The 26,175-nt window shown below is 32.2% G+C and overlaps 2 protein-coding genes across 2 annotated transcripts in view; one reads left to right on the plus strand and one right to left on the minus strand.

The window, feature by feature from the left end:
• The window catches only part of LOC134712083 (kinetochore-associated protein 1-like), a 78,949-nt gene extending 68,629 nt beyond the window's left edge, over positions 1-10,320 (minus strand). The window contains exons 1-5 of the mRNA XM_063573235.1: positions 10,212-10,320; positions 8,221-8,356; positions 7,670-7,784; positions 3,871-3,986; positions 3,304-3,370 (exon numbers count right to left, since the gene is read on the minus strand). Coding sequence (XP_063429305.1) covers positions 3,304-3,370; positions 3,871-3,986; positions 7,670-7,784; positions 8,221-8,346 — 424 coding nt within the window. The 5' untranslated portion in view covers positions 8,347-8,356; positions 10,212-10,320. The remainder of the gene's footprint in view (positions 1-3,303; positions 3,371-3,870; positions 3,987-7,669; positions 7,785-8,220; positions 8,357-10,211) is intronic.
• A 34-nt stretch (positions 10,321-10,354) lies between these two features.
• LOC134712084 (polyribonucleotide nucleotidyltransferase 1, mitochondrial-like) overlaps positions 10,355-26,175 on the plus strand; it is a 36,947-nt gene continuing 21,126 nt past the window's right edge. Inside the window, exons 1-14 of the mRNA XM_063573237.1 lie at positions 10,355-10,547; positions 13,762-13,822; positions 14,263-14,337; positions 14,760-14,865; positions 15,304-15,417; positions 17,502-17,663; positions 18,155-18,341; positions 18,969-19,020; positions 19,807-19,864; positions 20,759-20,861; positions 21,734-21,836; positions 22,461-22,531; positions 24,335-24,371; positions 25,071-25,137. Of these exons, the coding sequence (XP_063429307.1) occupies positions 10,390-10,547; positions 13,762-13,822; positions 14,263-14,337; positions 14,760-14,865; positions 15,304-15,417; positions 17,502-17,663; positions 18,155-18,341; positions 18,969-19,020; positions 19,807-19,864; positions 20,759-20,861; positions 21,734-21,836; positions 22,461-22,531; positions 24,335-24,371; positions 25,071-25,137 (1,354 nt within the window). The 5' untranslated portion in view covers positions 10,355-10,389. The remainder of the gene's footprint in view (positions 10,548-13,761; positions 13,823-14,262; positions 14,338-14,759; positions 14,866-15,303; positions 15,418-17,501; positions 17,664-18,154; positions 18,342-18,968; positions 19,021-19,806; positions 19,865-20,758; positions 20,862-21,733; positions 21,837-22,460; positions 22,532-24,334; positions 24,372-25,070; positions 25,138-26,175) is intronic.

Genomic DNA, 26,175 nt, shown 5'->3' on the forward strand with positions numbered 1-26,175 from the left:
CTTGTTATGATGTCCTCATCATGCTCATGGAAGTTACAGTGTACCCCTTAATGGGGTTTTGTTTGTTAATGTTATTGTCTGGATATAGAAAAAAGAGTCTTTTTTCTCCATTGTAAATTCATATATTATATCCTCATACTATCTACATTGTATGTATAAAACTGAAGGAGAAGTCTTTTTCCATGATGGGTCTACCCCAGACATGCCTGTGTGAAGATTTCCTAGCACTTTCAGGGAATGTTGCAGAACATGTAAGGACCAACAATAAAGTCATTGTCAGCTTCTGTTTCAGTGTTTGGTTTTGTAACCAACTGTAGAAGTGTACTGTTAACCTGACAACGTTTGACAGGAATTGACATTTTTTAGCATAAAGATTTCTAGTTTTTATGACCTGAACGTTTTATAATGGCCTCATCCAAGTTGGACATCAAGGAACCGACAGTGCAAGGGCTGTATAGCCAGTCAAGGTCGTTAAAAACTTCCATTTGGTGGACATTGAGAAAGTAAAATTTCTCAAGTCGTATCAGCTTGTTGAATTTTTTAATTCATTTTTCTGTCAGCTTTTCGAAAAGGATATGGATGCCAAGTTGCTTTATTAAAAATAATTGACGATTGGAAAAAGGCTTTAGATCAGAATAAATATGTAGCAGCTATATTAATAGACTTGTCCAAGGCTTTTGACTGCCAACCCCATGACCTCCTCCTACTAAAATTAAAATCTTATGGTGTTTCCGCCTCATCTCGTAAACTTTTGGAAAGCTATTTAAAAAATAGAAAACAGTGTGATAAAGTAGGTACTAATTCAAGCTATTGGCAAACAATGTTTAAAGGAGTGCCACAAGGGTCAATATTAGGGCCAACATTATTTAATATTTTTTTAAATGACATTTTCTATTTTATTCATAAAAGTGAACTCTATATTTATGCAGATGACAACACCCTTTCATATGCAGATAACGATTTAGATAAACTAATTAAAACTTTTGAAGATGAAAGTAAAATTTTGATTAACTGGTTCTCAATAAATAAAATGAAAGCAAATCCAGAAAAATTTCAGGCAATAGCTGTAGGTAAAAAAACTAAAGACAAAAACCTAATATTTAAATTAGAAGGTAATGAAATAGAGTGTGAGGATAACGTTAAACTTCTAGGTGTAACAATAGATTTTAAACTAAATTTCAATGAACATGTCTCTATAATATGTAAACAAGAGGCTGTCACAACGACAGCAAACCGGATTTATTAACATTTATTTGTTTCATGGCAATATCACAAGAACCATTACTGATGAATGGTGAAAGTGAAAATCGTCAATATCATATTTGACCTCCATTTTGTCATCAGTATCAACATATTAAAATTTGAAAAGCTTAGATTGAATGGTTTGTGAGTAAATGCAACAACTTGAATGGAAACGCCATTTTACGATCTTGCATGAGTTAATGCACGGACAACATTTGATTGCTGCCCGCCAAACCGCCCGCCGTACATCCCCAAATCAATAACCGACATTTTTGTCCTAAAATGCCGGTTAAAAAGCATTTAAACAATTAAAAAAAGAATAGGTAAACACCTGACTAAACTGGGAAAATTAACAATTTATTATTCTTTCATAATGTCCAACTTTAATTACTGCCCACTAGTTTGGCACTTTTTTGGGGAGGTAAATACAAAAAAAGATAGAGAAAATTCAAGAGAGAGCACTAAGGTTTATCTATGAAGACCATTCAGCAAGTTATGAAGATCTACTCTGCAAATCTAAATTACCATCTTTAAAAGTAAGAAGAATGCAATCTTTGGTCTGGCAGCTCATGCCAATGCTTTGCCTGCAAAACTAGTTAATCTCTACTCATTATTTTTTGGTTTGTTGCTTTATTTTCAGCATGGCAAATTTATTTTGTTATCTTTACTATAGTGCATTCTGTTCTAATTTTAGAAACTTTATGTGCTTTTAATATGCTTTTTATGTGCAAACCATTTCGTTTGTGCTTTGTGTTTTTATCTCATAATTGCATGTATCAGTATGTGTTTAACTTGCAAGATGCTTAAAGAACTTTTGTGCTGCATGTTTATATACTGATTGAACTCTTGCTTTATATGTTTAATGTTGTGTGCATGACTCGATATGTATGTTTTGTTTTATTTATTGTTATGTCTGTTTTAAAAGCTCTTCAGAGCTTATGTTTGTAATTGTTTGCTTATACCGACTCTAAATAAAGCTTTATGTCTACGTCTTAATATAATACGACGTTTATTGACAGAACCCGCTAATACTCGACGTGTTGTTGGATTTAGCATTCATGGAAGTTACTTCTGGAAGGGAGACAACTCGAAACGATAATATGGAAGACTCCATTTCGCCTGAAGGGGTGTTCTACGATGATGAATACATTTATTTTAATTTAAATGATGCATATGATTTAAAGATATGCAACAACAATGACCCTCAATAGCAGACATACATGGAAAAGATCCCATGAGTTATAAATTAATCAATTGAGTGCGGAATCCAGAGCAACCATTCAATCTAAAACCCCTTTAAGTCAAGAAATCTATACACATGGGCATAATTTCCAAAACAAACCCTTGAGCAAGAACGTATATTAAATGTTTATTAAACAACCTAGATGGTTCTTTATTTCTTTAAGGGAAGTACGATCTCAAATAACAGTTTCATAACGGTAACATATAAGAAAAACTCCACTTCAGTTCTTATATGACAGAAATAGATTTATCAGAATTCAGAGAACTCTGGCATTTTATCAAAACTGGGAATTCCCTCTGACGTGTTTCTAAATTTATAAAAACACTAAATATAAATACTGCTTAATTCTGATTTTCTGTGTTGTTAAAAACACGCATATAAGTCAAGAGAGTTATCAAACATGAAGATTATTAAAAGAATATTATAGGAAAGTTGTTTAAGTTCAATCCCTTTGTTTGTATTTACCTTTTAAAGCAAGACAATCATAAGAATGTGAGATGTTCCTTAATGTTTAGAATAAAACGATTGACGTGAGGGCATTGCTCTGAGCCACTGGTATAAGTCTACAGAATTCTTGAAAGCAATTGTATCCCAAAAACTAACCTGATATGGAACAAATTTAATAATATCTATACAGAGTAACAAGATGAACATTGCAATCATAAACTTGAATTCATTTTTCTAAAAATAATATTTGAATATAACAGGCAGAGAAATTGTATATTTAATCACACGGTATAAGGGATTTCTAAAATTGTTTTTTTCTTTTTCCATGCATACTATAAGTTCAATAGACCTTCAATAAATAATATCTTTACCATCTGATTTTGTACTAAACAGAATTCTTTTGAAAGTTTTCAAACTGCATCCTTCAGGAACAACTTTCTGCAATTAAACAATACAACATACCTATCTTTAACAGTGTGATAAATTGGGAAGGAAAAAATCATCAAATTTCATATTTAATAATTATTTCTAAAAAAAATAAACATGTGAATCCTCTATATGGTCACTTCTTTGAATTTTTAAATAATTTTACAAATGTTTCAAATTAATTATAAAGCAGGGTGTACCTCCATGACGAATAACAGTAAAAATTCTTGCCAAAAAATGTTAACGGTAATTTTTGTCGCATGACAATTAAATGTACACTTTCTATTAACAGTAGCTGAAAGCCTGAAAATGACGGCTTGAGGCCTGATGGTAAAGGGCATTCCTACCCTCATAAAGGAAGAATATTAAACATATGCTGGAACAATGTCATGAGCCAGTAATTAATCGATTAATTGGTTGTTGTTGGTTGTTCTGTGTCATATGTTTTTTGTTTGTTTGTTTGTCATAAATCAAGCTTCTGTTTCTTTCCACAGAACTTTCAAAGTACTTACAAATGAGAAGAGAACATCTCCAGTGTCAGTATCTAGAAGTGAAAGTTTTCCTGTACTGTCTCCGACCATTAACATGGAACCATCAGAACTCCATTCTATACAATCTATAACACCATCTACAATGAGGAGAACATTCATTTAACAATCTAAATGTTTACTTGTATTTCCGAAATTAGTGTGTGTATTTATTAATGCAAATTGGACATGACCGACTAAAACATGAGAATGATTTATGCAATTAAAGGAAAAGCTGTATACAAATATTTGTTAAATACAAATTTTAAATCCTTAATATTGGGATACTCACTCAATCACACTATTTACAGTTATTTCTGAATGAACAGTATCAGGGCGGATCCAGCCATCTTAAAAAGGGGGGTCCCAACCCAGGACAAAGGGGGGTTCCAACTATATTTCCGAAATGCATTGATTGACAAAAAAAAGGGGGTTCCAACCCCCGGAACACCCCCCTCTTTTTTTATAAATATATAAAACAAGTGAAACTGCGAGCTACTGCTCACTGATGATACCCCCCCCTGCAAGTGGATAATATTAAAAGTGTAAAAATATGCAAGTGTTCGGTAAACAGGAAGTTGTCGAGTGATGAATCTGAAAACGCATCACACGGTATAGCTGACTTATATAAATCCTGAAACCAAATTTCAGAAATTCTTGTATTGTAGTTCCTGAGAAAAATGTGACGAAAGTTTCAAACCTGGCTGTTATGTGTAACTAGAGGCTCTCAAGAGCCTGTGTCGCTCACCTGTTACTGTATTTACTGATGTCGGTCATCTTGGTTGGTAGGTGGGGTCATTAGACACTTTTATTAAATAGAAACCATAGTGATGATTGTGGCCACGTTTAGTTTAATATGGCCCATAGTTTTAGAAAAGAAGATTTTTGTACAAGTTACAAAAATGACGAAAATTTGTTCAAAATTGACTATAAAGGGCAATAACTCCTTAAGGGGTACTCTTACAATTTTTATCATGTTGACTTATTTGTAGATCCTACTTTGCTGAACAAAATTGCTGTTTACAGTTTAACTCTATCTATAATAGTATTCAAGATAATAAGGCCACACCAATTTAATTTCTTGTTCTACGGATTTTTGGCCTCCAAAAATTGGGGCGAGCGAGCGATTTGAAAATTTTAATAAAAAAATATTTAATTTGAAATTTTTTGAGGCGAAGCTTAAAAAGTTAAGGCGAGCGATTATAATTTTTTTTTGTAAACATAAAATAGTAGGTTTTGACTATATTAAAACTTTATTTATCACTTGTACCTTGACATTTCTTTAATTTATGAAGTATTTTTTCCCTTTTCAACAAGAAATAATTGAATAATTAAATCTGGTTTGTGTATGTGTGACTGACAATGAGACAACTCTCCATCCAAGTCATAATCAGGTTCAGAACAACCCCTTAATGTTATGAATAACCCTTTTATGAGGGGTAGAAATATTAAAGTTATAAAATATTTTTTTTGTAAAAACACTTTAAGTACAAAAGGGCTTATATTTTCCCAAAAGAACTATAATATTTGGTATTAAATGGTCAAAACATGTCCAAGAATTTTGTAATATTCCTGGACTTTAACCATGTTAACACATTTACTTTAACAGTTTAATATTATTCAAAATAAGTGGACCCATCCCTCTTTTAGAAAAGTTGTTTAAAATATAATGTATTTCTCCTCTTTTTGAGTAAAAAATTTTGTCAAAGGTTTTGTATAGTAGCACTGTACAAATTCTTAGTATTTCTATTTTCTTTTCTACAACAGACTGAACAGTAAACATGGTAAAATAACCCCTTCAAGGCCCTTGTCTGAGGGAGGGTTGGTCCCAACCTGATAATAACAAACATAGGTCAAAGTACGGCCTTTTACACAGTGCTTTGATCAAGACCAACCAGCAAGCTATAAGGGACCACAACTTAGTATTGTACACAATTCGAACAGGAAAACCAACGATCTAAATTATATTTCCAAACGGGAAATTACCAATGAACCACATCAACAAACGATAACTGTTGAACGACAGGTCTCTAAATCAACCAGGACAGGTGCACAAACCTGCAGCGGGTATGACCGTCACCATACATTATAATTGCAGTTTAAAGCAAATCCTTCAGAAGTTCTTTGTACTTTATTTTAACAACGAACATGTTTTTTATAGAGAATATAAGTTAGGGGGAAAGAAACCAACGTTTTGTTCATTACTGGTATTTCTATTTATATCGGAGCACTCCCGCTTGGAATAAATTGGTTTCATGCTGAAACAAATATTCTCGAAGATATTTACAGTATTGTGGGGTGCTGATAGGTTTAAAATCGTTATATAAAGGCTAGACTGTGATTTTAAAAAACAAATGTTGAGATCTTTATATCATATTTACAAAAAAACGGTGCGGGAAATGGACATGATTTCATTTCCGGATGCGGGAAGCGGGAATATAATAAAAATTAAAAAAAATCTGTTTTGAAAAAAATAGGTGCGGGCGGGTCCGTCGAACAAGGAATCAAATTGGTGTGGCCTAACCAAAAACTGCAAAATTTCCTTAAAATTACCAATTTTAGGGCAGCAACCCAATAACGAGTTGTCAGATTCATCTGAAAATTTGCGAGGGGATAGATCTTATTCTGATGGACATTTAAATCTTGAAAGATTTGCCCTAAATGTCTTAGTTTTAAAGATATAAATCAAAAACTGCATTTTACCACTATGTTCTAATTTTAGCCATGTCTGCCATTTTGTTTTGTAGGCGGTGTCATGGGACATATTTTTCAAACTATATACCACAATGATAATTATCGCCAAGTTTGGTTTAATTTGGCCATGAAGTTTCAGAGAAGAAGATTTTTGTACAAGTTACAAAAACTGACGAAAATTTGTTAAAAATTGACTATAAAGGGCAATAACTCCTTAAGGGGTTGACTGACAATTTTGGTCATGTTGACTTATTTGTAGGTTTTACTTTGCCGAACATTATTGCTGTTTACAGTTTATCTCTATCTATAATAGTATTCAAGATAATAACCAAAAACTGCAAAATTTTCTTAAAATAACCAATTCAGGGGCAGCAACCTAACAACGAGTTGTCCAATTCATCTGAAAATTCTATGGCAGATAGATCTTGACCTGATTAACAATTTTACCCCATGTCAGATTTGCTCTAAATGTTTTGGTCTCAAAGATATAAGCCAAAATATACATTTTACCCCTGTGTTCTATTTTTAGCCATGGCGGCCATCTTGGTTGGATGGCCAGGTCACCGGACACATTTTTTAAACTAGATACCCCAAGGATGATTGTGGCCAAGTTTGGTAACATTTGGCCCAGTAGTTTCAGAGGAGAAGATTTTTGTAAAAGTTTACGGACGACGGACGACGGACGCCAAGTGATGAGAAAAGCTCACTTGACCTTTCAGGTCAGGTGAGCTAAAAAAATGTAAGTGTTCGATAAACAGGAAGTCGATGAATGATGAATCTGAAAAAGCATCACACGGTATGGCTGACATATATAAATGATGATACCAAATCACAGAAAGGGTGGATGTGTAGTTCCTGAGAAAAATGTGATGAAAGTTTCATGGGACGGATGGACGGACTGACAGACAGAGGTAAAACAGTATACCCCCCTTTTTTGAAAGTGGGGGTAAGCGGGTATAATTATAAATAACAATGTACAATGTACAACATGATTTTCATTTTGCTTTAATTCAATATGTCAAGATATAGAAATCAATTTAATGCCATAGGAATACAAATTCTTTTGAATTTTGTTTGTTTATTTACCCACCCAATCCAATTGATGCAATCCGCTGACAGTCTTTAAACAAAGCTAGATGTTCTTGAACAGCTATACATGCCAATTCACCAAGAACAGTAACTGTGGTACAAGGTAGCAACTGTTCCTGAAATGACAATTAGAAGATAATTATATTGTGAAACTAAATAATCAAGAAATATTCACTGATGAGTAATGTGGATGAAGATTCAATCTGTCATATCTTAACAAATAAGCTATTGACAATTATACGAAATTTAGGCAAAAAAAATGATAAAATAGTGCGCAGAAGACTAAGTTTATGATGTTTGTATGCATTAGTTCAAGAATTAAAATAACATTATTTTCCACCGGTCACTCGTTTATCATGACTTTAATAACGTTATCTTTACTTTTTTTAATCAGCAGTTCAAATTTTATAAATGTCAGATTGGGGTATATCATTAATATTGGTGAAGTTTATATATATACTGAAAATTAAAATAATTCTTTTAGGATTAGAAAGTACAATGTCAATCATAGATATAAAAATTTATAAAAGTTTTTCATTGTACAAAATGTACCTTATCACTAGATGATATTGTAGCTAAGGTTTCCACTTGATACAATGCAATGCCAGATTCTTGTCTTGGTCCAAAATTAATGGTTTCCTCACCATTAAAATCAGTCGCTATCAAGTCCCACGGCATTATTAATGATCTGCAAGTAGAAAAAATAAAGAGTTTTCGGTTAATACATGTATCAAGCAGTTTTGGATTATTGGTGTGAATACGGGAAAACTCAGCTCGAAAACAACACAGAAAGTCTAGTACGGACGGCATGGCAGTATGGTTGTCCCTTCCTGCATTTACAAATGTATTGCATACAATGGGAGGCAATCAACTCTCATTGTACATATAAATTGATAACACCTTGAAATATAGAAACCTGTCAACCTGTGATGATGAAAATGCAGGTCATCCCCTGCATTGAAGAATCAAATCTCAGGTCATAACGCGTACGAACTTTTTCGAGCAGACTTTCAGTATTAATGGTACATTTTCTTATAATGTATATCAAAGATACCAAAACAACAATGCATGTTCACTTGGTTATGTCATTTTAAATTCTATTAATTATTAATTCATTGCACTTTTAAAGATTTTTTATAAATTTGAGTTACACAGTCTTATGTTGTTTGCTTTTTGAGATTATGAAACACAAAAATTTATTATTCAAATATACCATCTCTCAATTTACAAGGAAATTAGACTATGATAAAATATAGTAAAACAGTTAAAGGAAGTATAAATGTAAAATATAATTTTCAACTTTTTTTTAAAAATTGTATAAAGGTATAAAAATAATGATAAGTTATTTTTCAATATGTATTTGAATTTTAAATTTTAATTATTAAATCTTTTTCACCCATCAAACGTAAATATAAGGAATAATTTTGAATGGTGACAAATAAGGGGAAGTAAATCTTGGTTAAAATATTTTTGTAAATCAATAGTGCAATTTATTTACGACCTAAAGCTAAGGTCATGAAGGTAATAGGTGTTAATTAACGGTGTGTTTGACACCAAAGCTGTCAAGTTCATGGAAGAATTACGAATTTGCCGGTATTTCAATTGAATATTAGTATTATTACTTATGAAATCAATCTCAAGGCTAAGAAATACGGTTGAAATCGAGTCATTTTCGGAATTCCTGGGTTCTTTCAATGACCCGGCGGTAGATCCAGGTGATCCCTCAGAATTGTGAAAATCTTGGGTCACACCTGCAGAATACGGGTCAGTTGACAGCTATGAATATATTTTGGGTCATTATAGTATTTACATTGTTGATATTTATCAGTTCAAATTTGTTTACGTTAATCAGCTGTCGGTACTATAAACTGTGTATGCCTGAATGAGTTATGACTTTATCTTAGATTCCCATGATTTGTATTTTATTTTATTTCTACTTAATGATCTTTAATGCTTGTTATAAAATCAGGTATATTGCTGTAGATTCTAGTTAGTTTAAATTAAACAATGTAACCATATGACATACCCGTAGCCAGGGGTTTTTGAAAACAAATAAGCACTGTTAAAGTCGTCATGTTCTGTTCAAATTTTGACTGTTAAAGTCAAGTTTGTGAGACCAACGAACACTCCCCCTCCCCCTTGGAAATTCCTACATGTAGCTACATGTACAGGCCTGTATGTTTAAATTGTAAATTGTTCAAAGTGCCTTAAACCGTACACAAGTCATGAATGATTAGCTTCATCTCTGAAAAGAATGCGCAGATATGAAAGTTTTCATATAAATCTTTTAAAATTGATAAGCCTTTCAAATGTTTGAACAGGAAATTCAAATCAAAGTGGATATATATGATATTTATTCAGTATTCTGACATTTTTTGACATTCAAAACTACAAAAATTTGACATCTTCTTGTCAATGAAACTCCAAAAGTCAAAAATTATAGTAGTTCTCTTTATACCTAATGCGGTTTTTTGCCTGATTTATTTGGACAGATTAAGGTAACTTAGATACGATTATATACCTCTGTTAGTTATATGTCCTTGCTCTGACACAAGGGTCTTTTCAATATTTGAGTTTTATAGACGTCAAGACTTCAAAGATTGCGCCAAATAATCTGGTGCCTGTAAAATTTGAATAGGAGAAACAGCAACAATATATAAAAGGGAACCAGTAGACTAATCGGATTTCCTCTAGATTTATCCAATCCACTTCGAATTAAAGATGGCTGCGCCCTTGAAACAAACATGGACTGTAAAGAATCATCTATTTTTAATGCAAAAACATTTAAAACGAATAGGACAGTTGTGCCATGAGGTGCAGAAAAGTTCATGGGGAAATGAAGAATCAGTTCGAAGTATAAAATTTGATGTGGGAAATAGGTAAATTATTAGATTGCAACGTCTTGCATAAGGCAAACAAAAATAAGGGAACAAACTTACAAATAAGCCATTAAGCAACTACCCCTCAAATAATTATATTTTTTTGCTTTAATTTTGTACTTGCTTACTTAATCCTCTTTGTGCGTACTTGCACATGAGGCCAATACCAACGCCCTCCACTGTTGCCTGTCTTGTGCCATAATTTCTTTAGGCTTCTCCCCATGTCATTCCCATGGCTCTTAGTTCGTTCTCTATTGTACGTCGCCATGTTTTTTTGGTCTCCCTTTCTTTCTTTTTTGTATGATATTTAAAAAGGTAAAATGTATATTGCAAGTAGTAATGGAAGTATTAAATCATAATTTACTACATTACTTTTTTATTTACTCCTTGGCAAGCATGATTAACTTGTGCGCAGAGCCAGACCACCCCATGGCACAGTATTGTATTTACCCTTTTTGGTATTTAGCTGAATTATGTCGCCAAATAACCTTAATCTTCTCCGAATACCTTCTGACCTCAAGCAACAATCAACATTAAGTCTCGGACACTCCTTACCGGATAGCTCAAACGGACGCCTAATGGATAACTTATTTTCAATCTGTTCATGTCTGTTAGACATCCATTCTTATCCGTTAGATGTCCGTCCATATTAGTTGCATGTCTATTAAGCATATATGTTTATCTGTCAAATGTCCGTTCTGTCCGGTGGAAAATTTTGAGCATGCTCAAAACTTTGAAAGGACGTCCAACGGATAAAATGTCTGTTTTGTACGGTACTTGTCCATTTTGTTTCTGTTATGCATCCGTTACATGTGCGTTATACATTCGTTGGAGGTGTGGAAGATAAATTCCGGACGTTTAACGGATAAAACTGATGTTGGAAGAATGAGAAATGGACTTCTACCAGAGGTATAATGGATAAAACGGATCTGAAACGGATAAATGCCAATTGAAAATTTCAGGTCAGAAATTATTGGTATGTCAGATTCCTTTGGGTTCATGAATTCTTATTATTCATAATTGATCTTAAGAGTTAAGACACGTCTTCACAATCAATCACCTCTTATTCAGGCCAATCACTGCCCTGTGGCAGCATTTTGAAGAACAAACAAAAATCAGTTAGGCGGAAACATTTTTAATATTTATGCGATTTACATGTATTATAATGGTCGCCTTTAATTTTTCCATATATCTTGTTCATCCATTTTATCCGGTACGCTTTTGTTAGATGTCCGTTTTATGCGGTACTCGTCCGTTGGGTGTACATTCATCATTCGTTCTGTCTGGTATATTTCCGTTTCTCGTACTTTGCTTATCCGGTGTGAGTCCGTTATGCATTCATTACACATCCGTTTTATTCGGTCAGTGTATCAACAGACTCCCAACAGATAACAATTTTGTCAACAGACAACTTTTATTTTCATCTGTTAGGCGTCCGTTCAGGTTGCGGTAAGGTGTGACCGAGGCTTTACATTGTGATGTTGAAATTTACAGGACCCTGTGTGATTCTTCGTATTGGCGGACAAAGGAGTAGGTCCGGTAAGGATTCATTTTGGCCTTAAATTTCAGTTTCATCTGACGAAAGATTTTGACCACTTTTTAAACACTTAAGTGTCTATTTCACTTGATTCAATTAGTTTTTGTGAAAGATTTTAACTAATTTAGTCATTAAAAACGATCCGATTCAAGCTCAAATATGAAAAATCTCTCAAATACGCCAAAAAACATCACTTTTCAGATGGTTTATGTCAAAAATTAAAGTGGCCGCATCGGTGTTCATCCACAACCTTTATATATGTTATGTATTATAATAAAATACAACTTACATTTCAATATTAAGGATGAACACGAATGCGGCCACTTTCGTTTTTCACGGAAACCGTCTAAAATTAATCAAAAATGATAGAACTTTGAAGATTTCAGTAATTTAGCATGACTTAATGGTGCTACAACCCCATACATGTATATGTGCATTGTATCGTAAAAAACAGTCCATATTTATGTAGCAGAAGCATCCAACTGTCCAATAAATAACTAAAAGTTTACATTTTAACAAGTTTGTAAAACTACCATATTTTGGGGCCAAAAAGAGGTCTTACCGGACCTACTCCTTTGCATAAAAGTGTAAATATGTCTAAAGCCAAAAGGAATCTATGACGTACCCATCCATTTACAGATGTGGGAAATACAGATACAGATTCAGATGTCTGAAACTCATGGACTTACTAGTTCAATTTAAAAGTTTCAATTTTATTTTGTCAATTGCAAACTAGGTGTCCACCAGATGAAACCCTTGCACATAAAACTTTAAACTTTCTTTGACAGAAGTATTATCAAAGTTCTTATCTTGGCCTTTACAACAACAAGAATTATTTGTTATACTAGAACACACCCGTGATATCGCGGGTCCGTGACTGAATTAAAGTATATAACTATGCACAAGCCTTATCTTAGTATAAGTATTGTCATCTGATAAAGTCATGCCGATTATAAGATGCACAGTTTTCTCTGCTTTCAAATCTTTGTTTGAACCCGTCGAACTGGAACTTATCAATTATTGGTAATATTAATGATTTGGAAAACAAAAGGTCCTGGATTGGAGTATTTTTTTTTATCAACAGCATTGTCCTATATAAGTTATAAATAAAGTTGAATTCTTTGATTCGTTGTTTTACGTCATGCCCGCTAACAAACTGAAAACTGCTCTATACGCTTTATTTTTAGTCCAGATTTTTAGTATTCGTATTGTTATCTTAGAAAGTCTTACTGATTAAAATACTACAATACAGTAGGTAACATTTTGACAATTTAGTAGTGTCAACCCTGGGATTATGGCCCGTGTATATAGCATAGTAATCCTGAATACACCGTTTAGTGGTGTGCCTGTCAGATGCGGAACGTACAGATAAGGTAATAGGTAACTGTAACAGGTGAATATACTATTGGTATCGGTATCGGAAACGACCATGAACTTCTTAATTATTGGCAATATTAATTACGTGGAAAACAAAAGGGCCTGGAGTGGTGTAATTTTTAATATACACCTTTGTAATATATTAGTTATATATAAAGTTGAATTCTTTGATTCGTCGTTTTTACGTGATGACGGCTGACAAATTGGACCTCGTAATTTTAGTATTATAGATGCTTTGAGATGCCTTTATTGTTAAAGTATAATTATAAGACACCAGTGAATTCATTTCATTTTTTCCAGACCAATAGAAATCAGTACTGGTCAATTTGCTAGGTTTGCTGATGGATCAGCTGTTGCTAAGGTATGTCACTTGTCTTTTTCCCGTAATCTATCTGTTGTGCCCTTATACATTTTATACAGCTATGAAAGATATTTAACATAATTCCTATCTCAAATTTGAAAACAAAAATTATTTTGTGAAATTCTACTGACATTATTTATGAATGGTTAAAAATGTTTCACCAGACATTTTTAAAACACTATCAGAAAAACAAAGTTAAAGACTGACTAACTTTATTATTATTTTAAGATATGATGATAGGGTAGTTTTATGAAAGTTGCACAGAGAATATATGTAGTGAGTATTTAATTGAAAAGCAAAATTGATCAGAGACAGCATTATAACAGATATGATTTTTTACAATTACATGTATCAGAGTCTAAACGCAAAACATAGATTGGCAGTAGTTTTTTTCCAGGTTAATTGCCAAAGGGAATCAAATTATTTTTATTTATTTTCAGCAAGGTGATACTTCAGTATTGGTTACTGCAGTCTGTAAAACTAAATCCTCACCAGCCTCTTTTCTACCATTAACGGTATGTTTATTGCTCTGTTGAATAAGACTGTATGAATTGATGTATTTATAATTATCTTTTTCTTGATTGAACAATTCTATGAATAGTTATCTCATTGGTTTCCACAGTGGCAATCATACCATATTTCCTTATTTTTAAATGCTATCAAAAGTGGAAGATGTGGTTCTCATAGAATTATCTTATTCCCAAAACATTTACAAAATAATATATTATAAATATGTATTCTGATATTGAGTTTAGAAAATTTAATTTAATCATTACAGTTGATTTTCACTGATATATTTAATTTAAAACAAACAACCAATATACCAGAAATTCAAGAAACCAAAAGATACAAATAGTAACGGATGTCTTTACTGAAACTTTTTAGATCTTTACTAAATTATTAAAGTCATATTGTTTATTTGTTTGATGTTTATTAGGTAGATTACAGACAAAAGGCTGCTTCAGCTGGAAGAATACCAACAAACTTTCTCCGACGTGAACTAGGTGCTTCAGATAAAGAAATTCTAACAAGTAGACTTATAGGTATAAGTTCTTATTTACTGTAGAAACATTTATAAAAGTTTCGTGGTTTTATCGCTATATAAAATTTCATGGGATTTTATTTCGTGGTTTCAAATAAATTGAAGTGATAGTTTATGTAGGTTAAATTTTTGTGTTTTTTTTTTTAATTCTTTGATATATTCTTTCCGCGAAATAAACGAAATTAAATCCTCCACAAAACATTTTGGTATTGCAGTATACACTTAACTATATTTTCTTTATGTGTATATTCTAATATTGACAAATCTTCTTTTCAAAAGTCAAATTAGAACAAATCAATATTATAAAAACATCCAAATCATTCAATAGGGAATAATTTATTTAGTAAAAAAAAAGCCAAAATATATAAGAACAAAATAAGAACATTGCACTATTGATCTTTTCAGATTATTCAGTTTATAAGCAAACATGTTTTTTCAGATCGATCTCTGAGACCTTTATTTCCTACTGGCTTTAATTATGAAACCCAGATAATATGTAACTTAATGGCAGTAGATGGGGATCATGATCCTGAAGTACTCAGTATAAATGCAGGTATGTTAACTTACGATTGATTTAAGAAGATGTTTTTCAATGTATGAGTGCCAATGAGACAACTCTCCATTCTAGTCACAATTAGTAAAAGTAAACTATAATAGGTCAAAGTACAGTCTTTAACACAGAGTCTTGGCTCACACTGAATTGCAACTATAAAGGGCCTGAAAAATATCTACGGGTAGTGTTAACCATTTAAATAGGAAAACCAATGTTCTAATCTATATAAAAAAGGAGAAACACTTATGATCCATATCAACAAACGACAACCACTGAACATCAGATTCCTGACTTTAAGACATGTTTTGAATTTCAATTTTAGCTCTCCTGGCCCGAAGGGCCAAGTGAGCTTTTCTCATCACTTGGCGTCCGTCGTCGTTAACTTTTACAAAAATCTTCTCCTCTGAAACTACCTGGCCAAAATAAACCAAACTTGGCCACAATCATCATTGGGGTATCTAGTTTAAAAAATGTGTGGCGTGACCCAGCCAACCAACCAATATGGCCGCCATGGCTAAAAATAGAACATAGGGGTAAAATGCAGTTTTTGGCTTATAACTCAAAAACCAAAGCATTTAGAGCAAATCTGACATGGAATAAAATTGTTTATCAGGTCAAGATCTATCTGCCCTGAAATTTTCAGATGAATCCGACAACTCGTTGTTGGGTTGCTGCCCCTGAATTGGTAATTTTAAGGAAATTTTGCTGTTTTATGTTATTATCTTTAATATTATTATAGATAGAGATAAACTGTAAACAGCAATAATGTTCAGCAATGTAAGATCTACAAATAAGTCAACATAACCAAAATGGTCAGATGACCCCTTAAGGAGTTATTGCCCTCTATAGTCAATTTTTAACCATTTTTCGTAAATCTTAGTTATCTTTTACAAAAATCTTCTCCTCTGAAACTACCGGGCCAAATTAAACCAAACTTGTCCACAATCATCATTGGAGTATCTAGTTTAAAAAATGTGTGGCGTGACCTAGCCAACCAACCAAGATGGCCGCCATGGCTAAAAATAGAACATAGGGGTAACATGCAGTTTTTGGCTTATAACTCAAAAACCAAAGCTTTAAGAGCTTATCTGACAGGGTGTAAAATGTTTATCAGGTCAAGATCTATCTGCCATGAAATTTTCAGATGGATCGGACAAATCGCTGTTAGGTTGCTGCCCCTGAATTGGTCATTTTAAGGAAATATTGCCGTTTTTTGTTATTATCTCGAATAGTATTATAGATAGAGATAAACTGTAAACAGCAACAATTTACAACAAAGTAAGACCTTAAAATAAGTCAAAATGACCAAAATGGTCAATTGACCCCCTAAGGAGTTATTGTCCTTTATAGTCAATTTTTAACAATTTTCATAAAATTTGTAAATTTTAACTAACATTTTCCACTGAAACTACTAGGCCAAGTTCAATATAGATAGAAATAATTGTAAACAGCAAGAACGCTCAGTAAAGTAAGATCTAAAAACACATCACCATCACCAAAACACAATTTTGTCATGAATTCAAATGTGTCCTTTGTATAATATTCACATAGACCAAGGTGAGCGACACAGGCTCTTTAGAGCCTCTAGTTTTTCCATAGAATTACCTGACTATTATTTGTTTTTTTCTAATAACTATAAAAAAATTATGACTGCCTTGAGTATTTCTAATTGATATGTTGTCCTTTTATTAAAAAAGATATACAACAAAAAGTCTTATTTATAAAAGGCCAAAGCTTTGAAACGAGAAGATAGAACTGGTGTCTTTAGCTGATGAAAGAAAATTCTGACTTTGAACATTGCTACCAGCAACTAATTTCCTTCAGTATAATATTTAATGATTACAACATTGTTTTCAAAAAACAATTTTGAAGATTTTTACATACTTTTCAAAATACTTGTGATAAGCTGTGTAAAATTAATTATTGAAATAGAAAAACTTATGAATGTAGTTACACATATTGATAAAACCAAAAAGATATTGATTCAAGCTTCACTTTCAACAACAGTTTAGTATTTTTAAGTTGCATATTTTGACTTAGATTGATATAAATCATACATATGTATTCATTTATTATTTGACCAGCATCAGCAGCCTTGGTTCTATCAGATATACCATTTAATGGACCAGTAGGTGCTGTACGAATAGGATATGTTGACCATGAAATTGTTATAAATCCAACACGACGGGAACTACAACAAAGTCCATTGAATCTTATTGTAAGCGGTTGTAGTGACAATAAAATAGGTAATTACTGAACTGTCTTTGCCATTTACCATTTTATTTGTACAAGGAACCATTTAACAAGTTAAGGGTACTTTACTATAAGTTATCTGATAAGCTGTTGACCCCCTACAGATCCATAGAGGTTTATAGTAAAATGGAGTTTATCGCCTGCAAGACTTTTTCTGCTGGAAATTTTATAACCCTCTAGGGATCACCACATGACTGCATTACACAGATCACAATGTGATAATTTACCAGCAGTGCGATAAATTTTGTTATATAAAATGATGACTTACCACATGTTTTGTTGAGCAAAATTAATATTTGTTAAAATCAAGCAAGCTAGCAGGGATTTTACATAAATCTAATGAACAACAATTTTGATATTATTCTGAACCTTTAAAACAAGCTAAAGATGTTTCAAATCATAACTTCTCCAGTACTCGATTAGGCCATGCATCATTAATTAGAAATTGCAAATTATTATAGGTATATAAATCTGTATTTTACAGTAATGATGGAAGGACATGCTGACAACTTCGGACATGATCTTTTTAAAGAAGCAATAAAAACAGGTGTAAAAGAAATAGATACCATTATAATAAAGTTAAAAGAATTAAAAGAGTCTTTAGGGAAGCCGCAACGTGATGTAGAATATAAATTAGCACCACCTGAAGAAATATTTACAACAATAGAACGGTAAGTGAAGCTTTATACAGTTAGTGTAATGAATAATGGCAGTGTAAATTACTTTGCAGTTACAAGTAGGGAACATAACATATATAAGTATTGATAATCAGCCTCAGGTATTCTGTGTATTCAAACATAAGAAATCAGTCACAAGTCACTGTAAAAGAAGCCTTTTAGCAAGTGAGAAGAAATATATTGTGTCAAGGGTTGATATTTTTTTATTTATAAATTCTAAAGCAAAGATGATTTGCTCATGGTAATCATTTTAGTATTTTTAATGCATAGTGTAGTTTATCAAAATAATATCTAAGTGTCAATAGACTATTTTCATATTACCGACTATTGACTCTGAAGTTTATACTGATTTTACAGTTTACCTAGGACATCCTGGTACCAAGTAAATTTAGAGCAACGTAAAGAAGTAAAGTTAAGCTTTTAATGTGTACAATTCTTGGGGAAAATATACATTTGTTCTGCTAATTGTTCATGAATTGAAGAGTCTCGGCAAGTCACGTTTTAAATTTGAAAATTTAACCTTCTCGAGTGGATAAATATTGTATTACACGAGATTTGGTGGTGGAATCTGTCAAGTCAATTCATTGCATATTTTGAATTCATTGTAATTCTTTTATTCAGGCTAACAAAAACAGAATTAACAGCAATATTGCAAGATGCATCCCATGATAAGGTAGTTATGATTTTTTTTATGTAATGTCAATCCTGATGAATTTTTCAAATTTTAGAGACATTGGTAATGACATTTAACCTTTAGACCCTTTCCATATTAAGTGTTGATACAATCTACTTAGTTAAAATATAGGAATTATATTTCCATTGTTTTCCAGAATTAGTCTTTGTTAAATTGGCATTTTCCAAAAAAAATTGCAATATTTCAAATCAGGGAATACTTGGCATGACTTTTATATATCCTGTCCTGAATTACAGGAAAAATTTCATATAACAATTCTTTAAATATAACATAAGGGCCTCAGTTGTCAAGTGATCTATGTAGATCTACAACTGTTATCATTACCCAGTCAACACTGAGGTTGTGAGTTCTAACCCTGCTCTGTTGGGTGCACCTTACTCCTTTCTTATTTCAATAGGATTGCCAGTTTGTCTATGGATGGTTGGTGGTCATAGGTAGGTGCTTTTCTCCAGGCTCCTCCACTAATAAAAAGTGGCTGCCACAAAATTGCCCAAAAATGGCACTTAAGTGGCCATTAAACACCAACAATCAATCTTTCTTTAGATATAAGATAATAACTATCATGGCCATCAACAATGAGCAAAACCCTATAGTCAGCTATAAAAAGGCCCTGAAAAGTCTAAAGTAAAAACTATTATAACTAAAAACATGTCTGATTGTGCCTTTTAAAAAATCCACAGATTCTTCTGTCTTAAAATGGCTCTTTGTTTTGTATTGTAAAGACTAAAGAAACAATATTATATATCATTTAACTTTGAATTTCAGTTTTCCAGAGATAATGCAGTTAGAGATCTAAAATCTTCAACTATAAAACAGTTAATAGGTAAGTTGACAGAAATTTTTATTCTGATATTTAATATAGAAATAAATAACTATTGGAAACAAGAAATCTATATTTCATACTGGTACAGATATGGTAAATATAAAAAAGAAGATGTGGTATGATTGCCAATAATACAACTCTCCACAGGAGACAAAATGACACAGAGATTAACAACTATATGTCACTGTATGGCTTTCAACAATGAGCAAAGCCCATACGGCATAGTCTGCTATAAAAGGCCCTAAAAGGACTAATGTAATGCCAATTATCCATCCATATATCATCTATATATATTTATACAAAATCACAAGTATTCTCTTGTTAACTTTAATTGAATGTCAATAAAAATTACATGTAATTTTGATATCAAAGTAACAGTCAGACATGCACATGAGACTGATGAGAGTAACTCCATTTTTTTTTGTGGATTTATGTCCCATAATTTTAATGTTACAATCCCATTTTATTTGATGATGAATTTGCATGAGTTTATATATTAAATTAATATTATCAATATCTCAACTAAGTTTAAAAATGAGTGCCCCTGAAAAATTGTTCTTTATGTATGTACTCATTTTTATTTGCAGCTGATAATCAATACATTACTGAGAAAATATTAACGAATCAGATGATTTCTCTTGTGTTGATGCCCTGTGTATTTGTGATTGTGCCATTGTTTTAATATGATCAAAACAAAATATCAAATAAAAAAGATGGCAGAGTAAAGGACAGAATCAATATTAAAGGATTATAAAAGTCAAAGGATGGAGTTTGGAGACATACTCCTAAATATGCAGAAAATTATGCTGCAGTGAAGCTCTTACCGTTATCATTTGATTTTAACACATATATGATGTGATATTATCATTTAATTGTAACACAATTTCTTTCCAGTACTTTTTCCAGATAAAGATAAGGACAAAGAATTGTTGTATGAAGCTTATGATTTGTATACAAAGAAGTTGTTTAGAAAACTTATATTACAAACAGATAAAAGGTACATTAATATAACATAGATTGTCTATGGTTTTGTAAACAAGAGAGGAAATGTAGGAAGAAAACTATCTAAAGTTTAAAAGACAATGAAAGAATTCTATTATTTCAGTTATCCTAGGCAATCTAAATAAAGTAAGCTTATGAACTCATCACATTCTCACTTTAATTAGCTGAGAATCTATCCCAGTATAGTATACTGTAAAATCAGAAATTATTGCGTGCATTTATTATTGCGATTTTGTCATTTCAGACTGAAATGCGATTTTAAATTTTACGATTTTGAGAAAATCCTGTTTAATTCATATAAAATATTTCAAAATGCGAGTTTAAATTATTGCGTTTACAACTCTGTTGCATTTTTCACAATAATAAAAACCTCGCAATAATTTTGGAATTTACAGTAGCTTGAGATGAAAAATTATCACTCATAAACTTAGTAAATTCAAGAAAATAGCATTCACATATGGTTTTCTTGTAAGTTTTTTGAAAAGCAAATGACAAAAGGTAAAAATGTAAATTCTTAGACTAAAAATGCAGTACTTTCTTCTTGAAACATCGGAATAACATGTTATTTTTTTATTTTGATGTTTTTCCCGTGTTTTCATTACAAGTGGAAAAATTGCTGTATTTTTTTGCCTCAACCATATAGTATGAAACTTATACACAATGCTTATCACCACAAAACTTAGATCAAGTTTGAATTTTGGTGGCTTCACTTTTACTGTTCTTGAGTAATGTCCCTTTATAATGTTATTTGCATGTGTGTGTGTGAGTGTGGAGAGGGGTACATCATATTATTATTTCAATGAATCACACTTTACAAGATATGTATTAAGATTCTGCTGATCTGACAATGATATCTTTTATTTACAGGTGTGATGGAAGAAGTTTAACTCAATTACGGCCAATTTCATGTGATATCAATATGTTTTCACCATTGCATGGTTCAGCTTTATTTCAGAGAGGTCAGACTCAGGTAAAATAATGAGTTTTAACTGCAGTCTGCAGAAATTATATTATTTTCGTATATCATTTAAGGTGGTACCTAACACCTGAACTATAATTAATTTGGCTCGTTTAATTTTCTTAAAATTTTGACAAAGTATTTACTTTGACCCTTTGACAAAAATATAAAAAAAATCAAAAAAATTGAACCAACCGTTAAATCAGAAAAATTACACTGGTTATATAGCAGTTTGACAAACACTCATTTTGATCATTGAGAAGCTTAATATTCACTTAAGAACACAACGTCATTAAAACGTTCTGCTGATTTTACAGAGTTATCTCCCTGTAGTGTTAGGTACCACCTTAAAGCACTATATCGAGAAAAGTACAACAATTTTATATCTTATAAAGCTTTCACCATATATTTTCCAAACAAAAGGTTGAATGGAAGAGGTTATTTATTGTAAGAGGGGCTAAAATTAAGTTTTGATCTCGTTATAGAATTAACTTGACGGTGAAGATACTTGATTCTTGACACGAAAATAGTACTGTGTATGTTTTAAGGTTTTACTTGCACAATGACAGTCAAAACCAGGCTAAACATGATAAGATACATTGTACTCGTGTTTTAAACTGTGGTTTGTTATTTTAGGTAATGTGTACAGTGACATTAGATTCTTTAGACTCGGCAGCAAAAGTGGATACTATGTCACAGATAATTGGGTAAGCTATGTCATAGATAATTGGGTAAGTTAGGTCAAAAATAGTTGGTTAAGCTATGTCATAGATAATTGGGTAAGCTATGTCACAGATAATTGGGTAAGGTATGTCATAGATAATTGGGTAAGCTATGTCATAGATAATTGGGTAAGCTATGTCACAGATAATTGGGTAAGCTATGTCACATATAATTGGGTAAGTTAGGTCAAAGATAATTGGGTAAGCTATGTCAAAGATAATTGGGTAAGCTATGTCACAGATAATTGGGTAAGCTATGTCATAGATAATTGGTTAAGCTATGTCACAGATAATTGGGTAAGTTAGGTCAAAGATAATTGGGTAAGCTATGTCACAGATAATTGGGTTAATTAGGTCAAAGATAATTGGGTAAGCTGTGTCACAGATAAAACAAAATATTATACAAGGCAGCAAGAAGGCTACCTTGTGGATTCAATATAATCTAGCTGTTATCACATTTGCTACCAGTTTAGTAATCAATAATTCTTATATGATTTGCATATCTATAAATACTTGAATTGGATTGGTTAATTAGAATTTTTCTCTAAGTTTATACTTCGATAAACCATGTTTCCGAAACTACTTTTGTAATCTATTCATGCGCGATACACAAACTTGCAGCGATCCCGGGATTTTCAACAAATTAAGATTTAAAAACAATAGACCACTTTCGAGTTCATCCGTTACCAGAAAAAACTCGTCAATTATACGCGCCTTTATCACCGTCATTTGTGCGTTTAGGGACGTCTTCACTTCCGTTCCAATGCTGAGCGAGTGGTTGGAAAACTATAGTTCTGTATTGTACGAATTATTCGTCAAATTGAATTCTCAAAAATGATAATCAACACTGCTGTCATTAGGGAATTGTCAGTCAAGTACCTACAGAGCAACCATTATTTCTGTTTTATCCTGCACAATAACGATCACTAAGATGCTTGATGAACGTATATAGTGCAGGGATACAGGCGACCCCCTCTATCTGGTAAATGACGTCATAAAGGCGTGTATAATTGACGAGTTTTTGCCGGTGACGGATGAACTCGAAAGTGGTCTATTGCATAACAGTTGTGACTTTTCTAATGCATATATATAATAAAGAAAGAGATAAATTTAATTCCTTTAAGCTTTGAAAATGTATAAAAATAAAATTTGATAAAATTCCGCGAAATTTCATGAAGGATTTGGCGAGTATACATCATGGTAAAACACGACGTCATACGAATGGAAATGTCCAAGGGAAAGATTTTTTCGTTACGTGTATGCTTCAAATTCGGATAACATTTAATTAAAATGAAGTATTTGAGGTAGGTGCTGTTTCAATTTAGATTCCGTTGTATTTATCGGACATTTATGGTTTTTAGAAAGTCAAGATGGCGGCGTACTCCTTAGTTACGACTTGCCATTGTGCTTTTGATGGTAACTATATAGCCATCAACAACAAAAATGTTTATTAAATATCACAAATGTTTCGCCGAAGAATTATAAGGATTAAACACATTTTTTCTAGAGGTTATTGATGTGTAAACCAGGGCTCTTACTCACAAACTCAACATAAAAGTCCTTCGGACTTTTATTCAGTTTGTGAGTTAATCGCCCCGGTTTACACATCAATAACCTCTAGAAAAAATGTGTTTAATCCTATAATGTAATAATTATGAAAAATCTTTTTTTGTTCCTTATGGTTTTAATAAATTTTCAAGAATTCTATTAGTCTGTTTGTCTTTCTATTCTAGAAAAGATAAGTTTATAAAATATGAGATGAAATCAATTTTGTAATTATATTTTCAGTGGAATAAAAGAAAAGAATTTCATGTTGCATTATGAGGTAAGCTTTGATTGGTTCTTTTTTAAAACTTAGTAATTCTATGCATATTTGTTTTGTACTCTTTAACATTTATTGTGGATTCATTTATTTTCATGGGTACAAATTTGTCAATAATTTAGGAAAAGTTGTATTGTTTTGACAAATACTGTAGATATGCTTATGAAATTTGAAATTCGTTGAACTCTCACACAAGTGTTTGAAATCCAGGTAGATTTTAAAAGCTTTTCAAATAATAGTTAATCCACATTGTGTTTTATAAGGACACATTTGCAAGGTTTGTTATACTTATTAAAAGTAAGAACAAAACAAAATTGAGCTAAAACAGCATTAATTATAATTTTCATACTCGTATAGTGAATCAGTTTTTGTTTGTCAAGATAACAGTTGTTTGATGGCTGATAGCTTGTTTATGTCTTTTTGCTAGGCGAAATTTCTGTCCAATACCAGTAAGAGCTTAAATTTTCCATCTTCCATCACTTTTTGGCAATATTTGCTAGATTTGATTCATTGTTTAATTTGTTCTCATCCTTGATATGCATGAAATGATCGTCTTTTTCCATATATTGCTGCAAAAAGAAATCAAAAAGTAAAATCACAAAAAACTGAACTCAGAGGAAAATCCAATCAAAAAGTTCATAATCACATGGCAAAGTAAGTACAACTGTCTCAGCATTAATTATACCATACATTTACTTACAGTTCCCTCCGTATGCCACTAATGAGATATCCAAAGCAGGCCTTACAAGTAGACGTGAACTGGGACATGGTATGTACATGTACTATAATTTATCATGGGGATTAAGTTAGTATGCCAGTTTAATATTTTTTTATAAGATTTGTTGGATTTCTCAACAGAAAATAAACTGAAGTTGGTTTTTTTCTGAAATTTGAAAGATCACCCCAGGAAAATCAAATATATAAGTCCAATTTTCTTTCTTTTTGGGTTTGTTAAAATAACATTGTCTACAGTGGTAGTAATTATATTTATTTACTTGCTTTTAATGCACATTTATAGAAATATAACAGAAAAATATAATTCAGGATTACTAAGGAACAAAAGTGAAAAGAAAGTAGATAAAGTCTGCACACGTCTGTGCCAAAGTCATACTGAACAAAGTCAACACTTCTGGACAGATCAAAATAATTCAGAATTACTTAGGAACACAAATGAGCAGACAGTAGATAAAGTCTGCACACGTCTGTGCCAATGTAATACTGAACAAAGTCAACACTTCTGTACATACCAATATAATTCAGGATTACCAAGGAACACAAGTCAGCAGACAGTAGATAAAGTCTGCACACGGCTGTGCCAATGTAATACTGAACAAAGTCAACACTTCTGTACAGACCAATGAAATTCAAGATTACTTAGGAACACAAGTGAGCAGACAGTAGATAAAGTCTGCACACGTCTGTGCCAATGTAATACTGAACAAAGTCAATACTTCTAGACAGACCAATGAAATTCAAGATTACTTAGGAACACAAGTGAGCAGACAGTAGATAAAGTCTGCACACGTCTGTGCCAATGTAATACTGAACAAAGTCAATACTTCTAGACAGACCAATGAAATTCAGAATTACTTAGGAACACAAGTGAGCAGACAGTTGATAAAGTCTGCACACGTCTGTGCCAATGTAATACTGAACAAAGTCAACACTTCTGTACATACCAATATAATTCAGGATTACCAAGGAACACAAGTGAGCAGACAGTAGATAAAGTCTGCACACGGCTGTGCCAATGTAATACTGAACTAAGTCAACACTTCTGTACAGACCAATGAAATTCAAGATTACT

This window comes from Mytilus trossulus, chromosome 3 (genome assembly GCF_036588685.1).
Source record: "Mytilus trossulus isolate FHL-02 chromosome 3, PNRI_Mtr1.1.1.hap1, whole genome shotgun sequence".
Lineage (NCBI taxonomy): Eukaryota > Metazoa > Mollusca > Bivalvia > Mytilida > Mytilidae > Mytilus > Mytilus trossulus.